General features: G+C 29.8%; 3 protein-coding genes across 5 annotated transcripts; 1 reads left to right on the top strand and 2 right to left on the bottom strand.

Moving 5' to 3' along the window:
* Positions 1-7: 7 nt before the first annotated feature.
* LOC111416435 (rho GTPase-activating protein 19-like) lies at positions 8-5,288 on the bottom strand. Of its 2 annotated transcripts, XM_023048456.2 has the most exons (3): positions 3,887-5,288; positions 626-955; positions 8-512 (listed from the first exon to the last, which is right to left on the bottom strand). In XM_023048456.2, the coding sequence occupies exons 1-3, from the start codon at positions 5,093-5,095 to the stop codon at positions 108-110; spliced, it is 1,944 nt and encodes a 647-aa protein (XP_022904224.1). In that variant the 5' UTR covers positions 5,096-5,288; the 3' UTR covers positions 8-107. The 2 variants fall into 2 exon arrangements, with proteins under 2 accessions (XP_022904224.1, XP_022904225.1); XM_023048457.2 differs by lacking the exon at positions 626-955.
* A 181-nt stretch (positions 5,289-5,469) lies between these two features.
* On the top strand, positions 5,470-7,348 carry LOC111416421 (transmembrane protein 39A). The gene is made up of 6 exons (XM_023048438.2): positions 5,470-5,833; positions 5,888-6,027; positions 6,080-6,178; positions 6,230-6,461; positions 6,548-6,853; positions 6,907-7,348. The coding sequence occupies exons 1-6, from the start codon at positions 5,528-5,530 to the stop codon at positions 7,138-7,140; spliced, it is 1,317 nt and encodes a 438-aa protein (XP_022904206.2). The 5' UTR covers positions 5,470-5,527; the 3' UTR covers positions 7,141-7,348.
* On the bottom strand, positions 7,303-13,535 carry LOC111416438 (uncharacterized). 2 transcript variants are annotated; one of them, XM_023048459.2, is made up of 6 exons: positions 13,451-13,535; positions 13,240-13,347; positions 12,991-13,136; positions 12,542-12,931; positions 12,373-12,489; positions 7,304-8,890 (listed from the first exon to the last, which is right to left on the bottom strand). In XM_023048459.2, the coding sequence occupies exons 1-6, from the start codon at positions 13,531-13,533 to the stop codon at positions 7,791-7,793; spliced, it is 1,944 nt and encodes a 647-aa protein (XP_022904227.2). In that variant the 5' UTR covers positions 13,534-13,535; the 3' UTR covers positions 7,304-7,790. The 2 variants fall into 2 exon arrangements, with proteins under 2 accessions (XP_022904228.2, XP_022904227.2); XM_023048460.2 differs by lacking the exon at positions 13,240-13,347 and having other exon boundaries at positions 7,303-8,890; positions 13,451-13,533.
* Between the last annotated feature and the right edge of the window lie 36 nt (positions 13,536-13,571).

Raw genomic sequence — 13,571 nt, 5'->3', positions numbered from 1 at the left:
GACTTAATCATTTAAAAAAAAACTTCATTTTAATTATTAAAATATAAGAAGAGTTAATCGTATAAAACTATTTACATCAATAAAATCGAAAAATGATTTAATTCAATCTAAAATGAAGTTTCAAACACAACAGGCATTCCATTTTCATCGAACTGCCTTGGTTTTAAAACCAACTCTTTCTCTTCCGCATTTTCGTTCTCACCATCAGGATCGTTTCCATCTAAACAATGTAAAAGGGACGAACTCATTTTACTTGCGGATAAATCTTTGATATCACTCGAACTGTAATCGTCAGTTCTACTTGAAAAACTAGCATCATTCGGAGATTCAGTTAGCATACTTCTGGAGCATAAATATTCTCTAAACGTTTCTGTTAGAGAATCGTTTTCTTCCGTTTCTTGTTCTTCGACTAAACTTGACATTAAATTTGAAGGCGCCTTTGGGATGTTATGAAGATTCGTTCCAGAAACTACTAAAACTGGTTTACGACTTCTCGGCGTCATCATTGTTTCCTAATTTAATAAAATAAAGTTTTATTTTAAATAATTATAAATGTTTTAATTAAAAATCAAATGAGCAAGCATTATAACACAAAATGCAACATTAATTAAGCAACAAAACAAACCTGCATAGCTCTCGACATATGTTGTGTTGATTTTGTGATGGGGCTCATTGATTTTCGATCTTGATTCTCTGGGGTAAACAATAAATCATTTCTTAATTGTCTACAAGCCGGAGTACTCGTTAAATAGTTTAAAGGTTTCCCATTTTCGCCGGATAAGCTTTCATCTGACCCCAAAAGTTTCGTTTTTTCATCGTTATCAACATCGTTACTTTTTCGTCGCCGTTTAAACAACGAACAACTCTCAGCTTCGCTTAAATCGCTGGTTGATTCTTCAAAATTCGTGCAACACAAAGCTCTTTTTGTCGTTGATGATATTAAAGCGATTTCATTCTTTTTTAGTAGCAAAAAAAATAAACACAAAAGCAACATTTAAAGCAAATTAAACCAAAATTGGAACGCGTTATACATCACTTGACTAAGCGACATTTTATCGTTTTTAGAGATTTTAGAAAAATTAATTTCTTCTAAACGGCTTGGAATTAAGGAACGAACCTCATTGAGGTAATAAAGAAAAGTTTGAGATTAACTTATACCAAATTTAAAGTTTCCAGGATGAGCCATTCCCTTTATATAAATGTTTAAAAATATCTAATTCAAATTGACGTTTATTGAAAGTGGGGTTATACAAAAAAATTCATTTCTCCTAAACGGCTTGGAATTAAGAAATGAAGCTTTTTGAGGTTATAAAGGAAAGTTTGAGGTTAACTTATACCAAATTTAAAGTTTCCTAGATGAGCCATTCCTTTTATATAAGCGCTTAAAATATCTAATTCAAATTGACGTTTATTGAAAGTGAGGTTATACAAAAAAATTAATTTCTCCTAAACGGCTTGGAATTAAGAAATGAAACTTTTTGAGGTTATAAAGAAAAGTTTGAGGTTATCTTATACCAAATTTAATGTTTCCAGGATGAGCCATTCCTTTTATATAAATGTTTAAAAATATCTAATTCAAATTGACGTTTATTGAAAGTGGGGTTATACAAAAAAATTAATTTCTCCTAAACGGCTTGGAATTAAGAAATGAAGCTTTTTGAGGTTATAAAGAAAAGTTTGAGATTAACTTATACCAAATTTAAAGTTTCCAGGGTGAGCCCTTTATTTTATATAACTTTTTAAAAATATCTGATTTAAATTGACGTTTATTGAAAGTGAGGTTATACAAAAAAATTAATTTCTCCTAAACGGCTTGGAATTAAGAAATGAAACTTTTTGAGGTTATAAAGAAAAGTTTGAGATTAACTTATACCAAATTTAAAGTTTCCAGGATGAGCCCTTCATTTTATATAACTTTTTAAAACTATCTGATTTAAATTGACGTTTATTGAAAGTGAGGTTATACAAAAAAATTAATTTCTCTTAAACGGCTTGGAATTAAGAAATGAAACTTTTTGAGGTTATAAAGGAAAGTTTGAGGTTAACTTATACCAAATTTAAAGTTTCCAGGATGAGCCATTCCTTTTATATAAATGTTTAAAAATATCTAATTCAAATTGACGTTTATAGAAAGTGGGGTTATACAAAAAAAATAATTTCTCCTAAACGGCTTGGAATTAAGAAATGAAACTTTTTGAGCTTATAAAGGAATGTTTGAGATTAACTTATACCAAATTTAAAGTTTCCAGGATGAGCCATTGCTTTTATATAAACGTTTAAAAATATCTAATTCAAATTGACGTTTATTGAAAGTGAGGTTATACAAAAAAAATTAATTTCTCCTAAACGGCTTGGAATTAAGAAATGAAACTTTTTGAGGTTATAAAGGAACGTTTGAGGTTAACCTATACCAAATTTAAAGTTTCCAGGATGAGCCATTCCTTTTATATAAATGTTTAAAAATATCTAATTCAAATTGACGTTTATTGAAAGTGAGGTTATACAAAAAAAATAATTTCTCCTAAACGGCTTGGAATTAAGAAATGAAACTTTTTGAGGTTATAAAGAAAAATTTGAGGTTAACTTATACCAAATTTAAAGTTTCCAGGATGAGCCCTTCATTTTATATAACTTTTTAAAAATATCTGATTTAAATTGACGTTTATTGAAAGTGAGGTTATACAAAAAAATTAATTTCTCCTAAACGGCTTGGAATTAAGAAATGAAACTTTTTGAGGTTATAAAGGAAAGTTTGAAGTTAACTTATACCAAATTTAAAGTTTACAGGATGAGCCATTTCTTTTATATAAACGTTTAAAAATAGCTCATTCAAATTGACGTTTATTGAAAGTGAGGTTATACAAAAAAATTAATTTCTCCTAAACGGCTTGGAATTAAGAAATGAAACTTTTTGAGGTTATAAAGGAAAGTTTGAGGTTATCTTATACCAAATTTAAAGTTTCCAGGATGAGCCATTCCTTTTATATAAACATTTAAAAATATCTAATTCAAATTGACGTTTATTGAAAGTGAGGTTATATAAAAAAATTAATTTCTTCTAAACGGCTTGGTATTGAAGAAATAAAACTTTTTGAGGTTATAAAGGAAAGTTTGAGGTTAACTTATACCAAATTTAAAGTTTCCAGGATGAGCCATTCCTTTTATATAAATGTTTAAAAATATCTAATTCTGAAGATAAATGTTTAAAATATGAAAAGATTACAAATATTTAAAAATTGAGGTTGACATTTTAAACCTGAAGTTAGTTATCATATATTAGACAAATGGACAACTTCATGGTTTTCTTTCATGATGTATTATTTATTAAAAAAAACCTTTAAAATGAGTCCAAACAAAACGCACTTATCTCAAAAAACAAAAAAGTTAGAATAAAAACATTAAACCTGAAGTTAGCAACAATGAAGATAACAATTTAATTTTTAAATATTAATACCAACCTTAATTTTTGATTTTTTTTTATGATATTTTTGTTTTTGTGGCAAATATTAAGACATTTTATAAAAATTAAGAATATGTCAAAATGACATTGACATTTCAAACCGGAAGTTGCTTATATCTCGAGTAATATTGGAATTAAACGTATCAAGTTTGGACTCATTTTAAAGGATTTTTCACGACGATTACAAATATGTCAAAATTGACGTTGACATTCTTAACCGGAAGTTGACCATAACTTCATTAATATTGAAGATAAATATGTCGTGTTTGTACTCATTTTAAAGGATTTTTAATGAAGATTACAAATATGTCAAAGCTGAGGTTGACATTTTAAACTTGAAGTACCTGTATAATAAATCCCGTTTTTCTCAATATTATTCATTTGTCGCTTAGTCAAGTGATGTATAATCCAATTATATTTACTTACATTAATATTATTTTCATTTGAAGCCCTTAATTGAGTAAACCCCGCCTTTTTAACGGATTTAACCAAACTTTTATGAAAGATATGTTTCTTAATAGAATCCCCAAAGCTTTTATTTTTTTGATTTCGACTTCGTACGACTTGTAACGGTGTTCCGTAACCGTTTTCTTTGTTAAATTGTTTAACCAACTTCTTTTTCTTCGATGATTCGGGTAAACTTTGAATGTACGCGTATAATTGGGCTAATTCTCGTTCTGTCGGGTTCGCTTCGTTTTCTTTTGCTGTTCTAACATGATCGACGAAACTAAATACTGTATGAGCTGCCACGTTATCACTAATTGATTCGTTAAAATTATTTTTTCGTTGCGGTTCCTTTTCTTGTTCAACAAAAAACGCTCGGATATCGAAAGCTAATTTTTTAGGCACTTGAAACAAATCCGGAGACTTTGTAATCATAAAAGCTAAGATTTCTGATAAAATTTGCGAATTTGTGTGCAAATTTTCAGGAGAAATCGTTCTCGGACACAACAAATGTGGGGTATATAACGTAGCTAAATTTTCAACTGACATTTTGTTTAAATTTTCGTACGAAGCAGTTAAATTTAATAAATCCAACACATATTTTAATAAAATCCTATTTTCTTTGGGTAACAACAAAAGCAATAATTGTAAAGACTCCATAAAACGAGTACCCTCTTTAAACTTATCGTTACTTCTTTTTAAATGGGCTATTTGGCAATAAACCGGATAATGAGCTTCCGTTAATAAAGGTTCAGGTAAATCCGATAAAAAACCTTTTAAAACAGACGCACAATCATGCACGTTATAATGTCCATTTTCTAAATTAATTTCCAACCCACTATTTAATAAAGTCCTTAATTCTTGTTGTCGATTTAAAGACCCGGTTCTCCGAAAAATCCCCTCAATACAAATATTAGCCTCTTCTTTTAAAAATTCAATTAAATATCGTATTTGATCGATGGCGTTTTGTGTTAAATTAATTCCTTCGGGTACTAATCTTTGTTTTGACTTCTTAAACGGAGTCAACAACCATTTTTTTAATTTCCCCTTTTCGTTTAACCCATCACTTTCATCCGTATTTAAATCTAATACAAACGATAAATGCATGCGTACTAACGTGTTGAATTGCTCACAGTTTTCCGTGCGAAGTCTTTCGGCTAATTCGTCATCCCCCAAACTCGAAAGAGACATGATTTCTTTGGTATTTTAACGTGGGCCAAGTTTATAATAGATTACGATGAATCCTTTTTCCGCTTCATTGCCATGGTTTTATGATAACCAATGATTTAACACAGCACCGATTTCATTTAAAAAATAACGTTTTCTTATAATTAAAAAATGTGGTTGTCAAACGTGACAGATTCGTTAGGACATCTTGAATTTAAAACTAGTGAAATTAGAATTACCAACATTAAATTAAATAATAAATTTGTTTTATTTAAATAAATTTGTTAATATTATTCGTTTTTATTTTGATTAAAAAATAATTTTAATCCAAAATTAATATTATAACAATTAAATTTTTTTTTTAACCCATAAAAGATAAAATCCCAACTATAAGAACCTAACCTCAAATTTTTGACAGATTTATCAAATTGATTTCATTTTAAGAATAAATTTCAAATGCCGGGTGGTGGTAGAAGAATCCCGAGGACCGTAAGGTCCTCAATCACACCATCATTGCAACTTTTACCCGGTGATTTAGCGAGTAGTAGATATTCACCTTTGGGGGGCGCCGTTCCTACTTTACCAGGTTTAGAGCACCCCGTTTCGCCGAAACATTTTCCATTTCCGAACACCCCGATATCAAGCGACATCCTTTTCGAATGTTTGATGTATTTTTTTACTTTGGGGGCTAGCGGATTACAATTTGTTCATTTATATAGAAGCGTTTGGTGGTTACCGAATTCATATACAAATCAAAGTGTTGTAAGTAATAGAGAAAAATGTGGTTAAAGAGACTAATTAAAGTTTAATTTATAGAATTTTTATTTGATTGATATAAATTTGGTGTTGTTTATTGGAGTTGTTTTGGCAAGAAGATTATTGTATGTTTTGGGGTGTAAATTAATCGATAGAATTATTCCTGGGAAGTTTGTTAACGTTTCTTATAACATTTTTAGGTAAAAATTAACGTTCTAATTCTACAAAGTTATAATTCTTTGTTTGTTTTAGGTTATTATTATTTATAGGAATGTTTTCTTTGTTATCTTGGTGCACTTACAAGATAATGTTAACAAATCACATCATGTATATTTGTTATTTATGTTATCCGTATGTAAGCACATTTATTTCTTAAAAAATAACTTTAAATTTAATTCACAGGATCGTAGTTTATGTGATATTATTCGGATTTAAAATCGTCCCATTCTTCGAATTAATCAGTTGGAACCCGGACGAGCAACCCCCATTACACGCATGCACAACAAACGCAACCGACATTCGAAACGAAGTTGAAAATTTAAAAACCAACTTTAATAATCGCCTAAAACAAATCTTATTTAGTTCTATTTTTAACGCGCATTATGCGGGTTTAGTTCCTTGTTGTTTCGTTCAGGTAAAAAGATAACTTTAAAATTTGACATAACCATAAAAATTTGACAACCTAAAAAATTTGACATAACCTAAAATTTTTTTTTTTAGAGTTATGTTTATTACGATGTTTATTGGGTGACTCAACACGTTCTTTTTATTTATTTGGGTTGTTTTATGTCTTATACAATCCACGTTTTAACGTTACGTTATTGCGACGTTCTTCATCGATCGGCTTTGCATTTGGGTTTTTGGGATCGTATTGAATCAAGATCTGTGTTACCGGTTGCCTATTCGTGGCAGGAAGATTATTTATGGCCTAATGGGGCTCTTGTGAGACATGGGAAAGAAATGTATCGAGCGTATGGGGAGTCAAATGCGGCTGAGCCTGGAAATACTACGTTTACGAGGTTTTATGTAAGTATTTTTTTATTTTTTCGAATTGGGATTAAACCAATTTTTTTTTAAAGTTTATATTTAAAGATCCTTCAGCTCCTCTGGGTTGGTTACTAATTTTGCAAGTTTCGTTGATTTGTTATCAATTGGCCTTATTGGTACGCTCCATTTATTGGTATTGTATCGTTTCGTTGGTATTTTTATTGTTTTTTAATTATTATACTTTGTTTAAAATAGCCAGGGATTATTTGGTTAGTATGAAAGTTTATAAAACTGAAAGAAATTTGCATGAAAAAGTTACGCATTAATCGAATTTATTTTATTTACATTTAAGACTGATTAATTTTAATTTAATAATTAAATAACCAACTCAATTTAAGTCCATGAAACGACCCATACATTGTTAAAGCACTTTAAAATGACATTTAGGAAAATTAAACCTTATTATTTAAGTAATAAAAATATTTATTTTTTCATAATGCGTATATTACATTAAATAAATAAGTGTATACAGTATTAATAATTTTTTTTCAACAAATTTAAATGCGTATACATAAATAAACCGTTATATGTACAAAAAAAATTAACCTTATTACACAAATTTCTTTATTAGAAAAACAAATAAAAAAAAACTAGAGATTGTTGTATATAAAAAAGTAGCAAAAGTCTTTTAGTGTTGTAACATACAAAAAAAATACTTCAGAACATACAGGGCGTTTAAACTCTGTATATATGTATATATAAAAAAAAGAAATACTTCAACAAATACTGCAAACTCATTTATAAAGTCATTTTTTAGTTAGTAAAGCTTCGAATATTAATGAATTATTTCTCCTACTACATTTAACCCTTTAACGAATAATTTTTAATATAAATTTTCGTAAAAGGGTCAAAATACATTTCATTATAGCACCATCTCTTCTCTCAGATTCGATGTTTCTTAAAAATCGTTAAAAATTCACACCTCAAAAATATCACCGTCAATACGAGTATCATTAACTGTATCATAAGGTGGATCTTCTTTTTTGCATTTAATAGTCTCATACCCATCGGCATATTTTATATTTTCATATCCAGAAGACTCCGAATCCGTTTTTCCATCATCACCTAACCTCTCATACGGTAATAAATCGTTATTACTCCCTCTCGAACCCTTTGAAATGGTCTCATCGGTTTTTTCATCGCTTAATTTCTCGTAAGGTGGCTCGTCGACATCTAAATATTTAACACTTTCATAATTTGGGTCACTCTCGCTATCCGTTGATTTCACGCCTGCGTAATGATCACTTGACATACTCTCGTAGTTGGGATCTTCTGCTTCCGTTTTAATGGTCGGTTTTTTCTTTTTATTAACTACCGAGTATCCGTCAATTTGATCTGGACGATGCTTCAAAGTTTCATAATTTGGGTAATTATTGCTATCGCAAGCATTTTTTAATTCCTCATAACCCGGATCTAAACTATCCGGACCATTTATACTTGCATATCCGGGTTCTTCACCTTTAACTTTTTCGTAATCGGGATCTTTTTCTTTTTTTAATGTTTCGTAATCGTGTTCGGGAAGATCTGGTGATTTTTTACCGTTTTCTTCTTCGAAAAATCCTACTTTTTCGCCGTTTCCCATTGACAATTTCCTTCTAACCAAATTTTCCTCAGCTTCCGGTTTCCTGTTTTTATGTACTTTCGCGTACATATCGTCTAAGTTTTTTATAACCGGGGAACGTTGCGAATCGGGACTTCCGGTTGATGGTGGAGGTGGTAACGGTGAGTTTGCTTGACGTTTTTCTGGTTTTGGAGAACTTAATAGCCCCACAGAACTAGATGAGGATGCTTGTCTTGAATGGGTTTGTTTTAAACCATCCACAGTTGGTAAATGGGGTAAAGATGAAGAATCTACGTGATTTTCAGAACTTGTTGAAGGTTGTGGATTTTGTTGGGTGAGGTTAGAATTGATTTCTGTTGAATTTTGAACTGGTAACGGCATTATTTGGGCGTAAGTTTCGCTTGTACTCATGTATAATTCGTTGTTTGGGTCTTGAATTGTTGTATACATTTCATCTGTTTAAACATAAATTAAAATAAATTTTCCTTGTTAAATTATTTTTTTTGTAATTCGCGACGGTAATGAAAGCAATAAGTAATAATAAAGTAATAAGACTCCTTACAGCATCCGATGCTGTACTGAGGTTTTAGTAACATTTTATGGAACCAGTTCAAGTTGGCGACATTGGGTCATTAATTTTTCTAGTTGTCAATGTGACAGTTTGTCTAACTCGGAAACTATAAGAGTTAGAAAAAAAGTAGCTTACATGTCATGATCTCGTTTTTCGAGAAACTGCTAATGCCGAAAACCTCAAAGCGCTATCGTCTATTGTTTTTCCCCTAGAGGCCAAAATTGAAAATATCGTAAAACCAACAAGTGCAATTATCTTGGTTATTATTATAGGTGGAGTATTACAACTCAGACATTATATGGACACTTTTTTATAGAGAATTTCATGACGTAGTCAAAAAAAATTTTTCGGTTTTAGATTTTCAGATATCATGACAATTTTCGTTTTTTTAAATGGAAACAACCAACGATTATTCGCTTATTAAATTCGTAAATATAGGGTTTGACAAGTCTAGTTCTTATTGTTTTAGAATAAAGCTAAAAATAAACTTTTTTTTAGTGCCGTCAAAGAAATTAAATTTACAGTTTCCTGTAAATTATAACTAAAAATTAAAAAAGCATATTTCTGATATTTGAAACAAATACATTTGTTGAACTATTTAATTTGTATTTGTTTTAAACAAAAGTTGAAATAGTTTGCATTATTTCACATTTTTTATTAATATTATTATTAAATGACTTAATAAATCATTGATAGATGGCGCTCATATATATATTTTTTAAATTCAAATAAACATAGCAACATTTGTATGTATTCAAAATTTTTCTGAAGTGTCAAATTAAAAATCCTGTTTTTTAAGATGGATTACGAAAATTACGAAAAGTTTAACATGTTAGAAAAAAAGGAAATTTTATATAAATTTTTAGTAGTATAATTTTTAGTTATAGTACCGTAATTTACAGGAAACTGTAAATTTAATTTCTTTGACGACACTAAAAAAAGTTTATTTTTAGCTTTATTCTAAAACAATAAGAAATAGACCTATCTAACCCCATATTTTTGTCATAATATCTCAAAATCTAAAACCAAAAATTTTTTTTTGACTACGTCATCAAATTCTCTGTAAAAGTGTCCATATAATGTCTCAGTTATAATACTCCACCTATAATAATAACAAAGATAATTGCACTTGTTGCACAGTTTCTGAAAAACGAGATCAATTGGATCGCGTTATGCATCACTTGACTAAGGGACAAATGAAAAATGTTGAGAAAAACAAGATTTTCGTTTTCATCTCTCTCTAAAAATATAAGACTTCTCAGAATAGACAGGTTCAAACTATTGAAAATCGTTTGGTGCCTGCCTATTTTTATCGCAGAACACTGATGACAGCTATCACAAGCACAGAAGCCGCTTGGTATGTTTTACGATTATACAGGTGTTTCTGTAAGTCGTAGCATAAATTTAACCACAAATACTAGAGTCAAAATGATGATTCGTGTAAAAATTTTTGAAGAAAATAATTTAAAGTTTGATTTAGTATTTTTAAACTGGTTTTTATTTTATATAGAATTTAAGTCTAACTAGTTTAGGCCCTCGGAAATCTTTAGAGACTCTATAAATAGATTAACAACTCTCATCTTATCCATTTTACAAACAAGTTTTTTAATTTTTCTTTTGTTAAAAAAGATGACTAACACTGAAAGTGCGGAAAAGTGACTAACACTAGATTAACTTCAGTTATAATACATCTATTATATGATAACCAACTTCAGGTTTAAAATGTCAACCTCAATTTTGACATATTTAGAATCTTCATTAAAAATCCTTTAAAATGAGTACAAACACGATATATTTATCTTTAATATTAATGAAGTTATGGTCAACTTCCGGTTAAGAATGTCAACGTCAATTTTGACATATTTGTAATCGTCGTGAAAAATCCTTTAAAATGAGTCCAAACATGATACGTTTAATTCCAATATTACTCGAGATATAAGCAACTTCCGGTTTGAAATGTCAACGTCATTTTGACATATTCTTAATTTTTATAAAATGTCTTAATATTTGTCACAAAATCAAAAATATAATAAAAAATTAAGGTTGGTATTAATATTTAAAAATTAAATTGCTATCTTCATTGTTGCTAACTTCGGGTTTAATGTTTTTTATTCTAACTTTTTTGTTTTTTGAGATAAGTGCGTCTTGTTTGGACTCATTTTAAAGGTTTTTTAATGAAGATGACAAATATGTCAAAATTGACGTTGACGTTTCAAACTGGAAGTGATTGTATCTCCATTAATATTAAAGTTAAATATGTCGAGTTTAGACTCATTTTAAAGGATTTTTTATGACGATTACGAATATAATAATAAAATTAAAGTTGACATTGACAACTGAAAGTTTTTTTCACGACTAAACCCGAATGTTTATAGTTCTCGTTCTACAGCGAAAGATTTTATGGGATGATTTTTCAACGAAAATTAATATAACTTTTTGGTCAACACCCCTCCTCCTCCAAGTTATAACTCTCTAAATTTAAGGGTAAAAATCTGCAACTTTCTTATCTCTTGATATTTTGCAACTAACAAATTGTTATTTTGATCACAAAAAATAAAATAATGCTGAGATTAATTTGACATAACTTCATTTCTTTGACTAATAGGAGTAATAACCAATCTCTGAATTAATTCACCTGAGCCTGTGTATTATTTTATTTTTTTGTGATCAAACTAACAATTTTAGGCGAAAACGTCAAGAGACAAAAAAGTTGCGTATTGAATAGTACTATTTAAATCAAGTTTTTAAATAGAAAAATGTAGACGTATTAAAAAGTTCTAATGCAAAGTATTATGGGGTTGATTTTTTCAAATTCCTCCATAGTGGGATTTATTAAAGAAAAAGAATTTTTTCCCCTAATTTTAGAGGGCTGTAACTTGGAGGAGAATTTTGTAACTTAATTTTCGCTGAAAAATCACCCCTTAAAATCTTTCGCATCAATTTAGAAACACCTGTATATTAGATTATATTATTATTTTTTTTAATTATTAGATCATTATTTATTTTCTATAACATTTTTATATTTGTTTGCCAAATCTATCAGCAAGTTTTTTTGATTTTGATCTTTTTACTTTCTCTTGCTTATCCATCACCACAATTTTATTATACCAAAAACGATAAAATGTCAATGTCGCTTAGTCAAGTGTCAATTCAAATTTCTATTTTCAAGTGTTACCAACTGCAGCATACCTATTTCCCTACATTGTCAAAATTTATTTATTTTTTTTTTTAATTTTTGTAAGGATAAAACCGCGAATTACAAAAAATAGCTTAAAAAAGACGTTTCATAAGACACTGGCTGGCTTCGCCACTCGTTTTTGCATTTCTAGCGTGTTTTACGAAACTAGTTTTTTAATATACTATTACCTGAATCGTCGGAAACCGTAGAATAATGCGGATCGAAATCTCTCAACTTTGTAACTTGCTTAGTTTGGGCTCGAATTTTCTCTAAAGGTTCTCGGACACTAATACTTGTATAACCCTCTAAAAAAGAATCATAAAAAATTGCTTTTTAATTAAAAAATAATTTTTTTACTTGATGAATCTTGTGAATCCCCGCTAAAATTTGCTTGACTAATCGGTGGGGTCATATATGGTAACTCAACATTAGCTGCAATTCCACCCGCAACCGCCGTAGCTGCCGGAATTTCAATTCCATTTGTGCTATTAGCCGAGGTTCGTCGAGATCTTGGCGGCGCGATTGGATCGTGTGCTTGGGACGTCGACGGCCTCAACAAACCGGTGTCATCGGAACTGTTCTCATCCATTTCGGCGTGATTATTTTGTACCCTAGCGTAAGGATTCTCTTTTTTCACTTTATCGTAGTTTACTCGAGCATATGGGGCTTCATCAGCTTGACTTATCGAGCTATGTTGCGATATACTTGGTCTTGAATCGATTCCATTTGGAAGCGTATGTCTTTTAGCTACACAAAAAAATGAGGTTATATTTTTATAAATTAATTTTTTTAAATTTTTTTTTAACCTGCTGTATTAGAATAATGCTCAACAGTCGCGTATAAATCTGAAGTGTTATCACCAGATTGTTCAGTCCATTGGTTGTGGGCTTCCGTACGGTTTTCCGATGGAATGTCAGGAAGACTTCTTCGCGTTTTTGTGATTGTTGTTGCTCTATTAAATAGATAATAAATACTCAATATTAATTCGAATACACAAAAAAGAAACAATTTTTAGATTTATTATTAATTATTTTTTTTTTAAATAACAAAATAACCTCAAATTTTCGTCAAGTTCGGTTGCTTCCGCTATAGAAGGAAGATGGTTTACATTTTCGTCAGGATTTTTAGGGGTAACCATGCCATCTAAGCCGTGCCATTCGTTTCTATCAAAAAGAAAGGAAAATTTCAACATAAATAAGGAAAAAGTGAAAAAGGAACATAACCTAAAATCTAAAAAAAAAATCGATTTTCTAAATTTAAATTTACTTTTGTTGTTCGCGCCGCCAACAGGAACACAACGCGACAATCATGACCATACTTAAACAAATCGCCACCAATAACAAAACCATTTTTCAGGGGGCCCTCTTAAAAAGGGGCCTCAACCTCA

Source organism: Onthophagus taurus, chromosome 3 (assembly GCF_036711975.1).
Source record: "Onthophagus taurus isolate NC chromosome 3, IU_Otau_3.0, whole genome shotgun sequence".
NCBI lineage: Eukaryota > Metazoa > Arthropoda > Insecta > Coleoptera > Scarabaeidae > Onthophagus > Onthophagus taurus.
The sequence above is the reverse complement of the archived record's forward strand: the minus strand, read 5'-3'. Positions and strand labels throughout refer to the sequence as shown.

Coding starts and splice junctions, on each gene's coding strand:
- LOC111416435 (XM_023048456.2), bottom strand. CDS start 5,095: ATGTCTCTTTCGAGTTTGGGGGATGACGAATTAGCCGAAAGACTTCGC. Junction 956..3,886: donor CAAATGAAAATAATATTAAT/GTAAGTAAATAT, acceptor CTACTAAAAAAG/AATGAAATCGCTTTAATATC. Junction 513..625: donor ATATGTCGAGAGCTATGCAG/GTTTGTTTTGTT, acceptor TTATTAAATTAG/GAAACAATGATGACGCCGAG.
- LOC111416421 (XM_023048438.2), top strand. CDS start 5,528: ATGCCGGGTGGTGGTAGAAGAATCCCGAGGACCGTAAGGTCCTCAATC. Junction 5,834..5,887: donor CATATACAAATCAAAGTGTT/GTAAGTAATAGA, acceptor TTTAATTTATAG/AATTTTTATTTGATTGATAT. Junction 6,179..6,229: donor ATTTGTTATTTATGTTATCC/GTATGTAAGCAC, acceptor TTTAATTCACAG/GATCGTAGTTTATGTGATAT.
- LOC111416438 (XM_023048459.2), bottom strand. CDS start 13,533: ATGGTTTTGTTATTGGTGGCGATTTGTTTAAGTATGGTCATGATTGTC. Junction 13,348..13,450: donor TGGCGGCGCGAACAACAAAA/GTAAATTTAAAT, acceptor TCTTTTTGATAG/AAACGAATGGCACGGCTTAG. Junction 12,932..12,990: donor GCATTATTCTAATACAGCAG/GTTAAAAAAAAA, acceptor TTTTTTGTGTAG/CTAAAAGACATACGCTTCCA.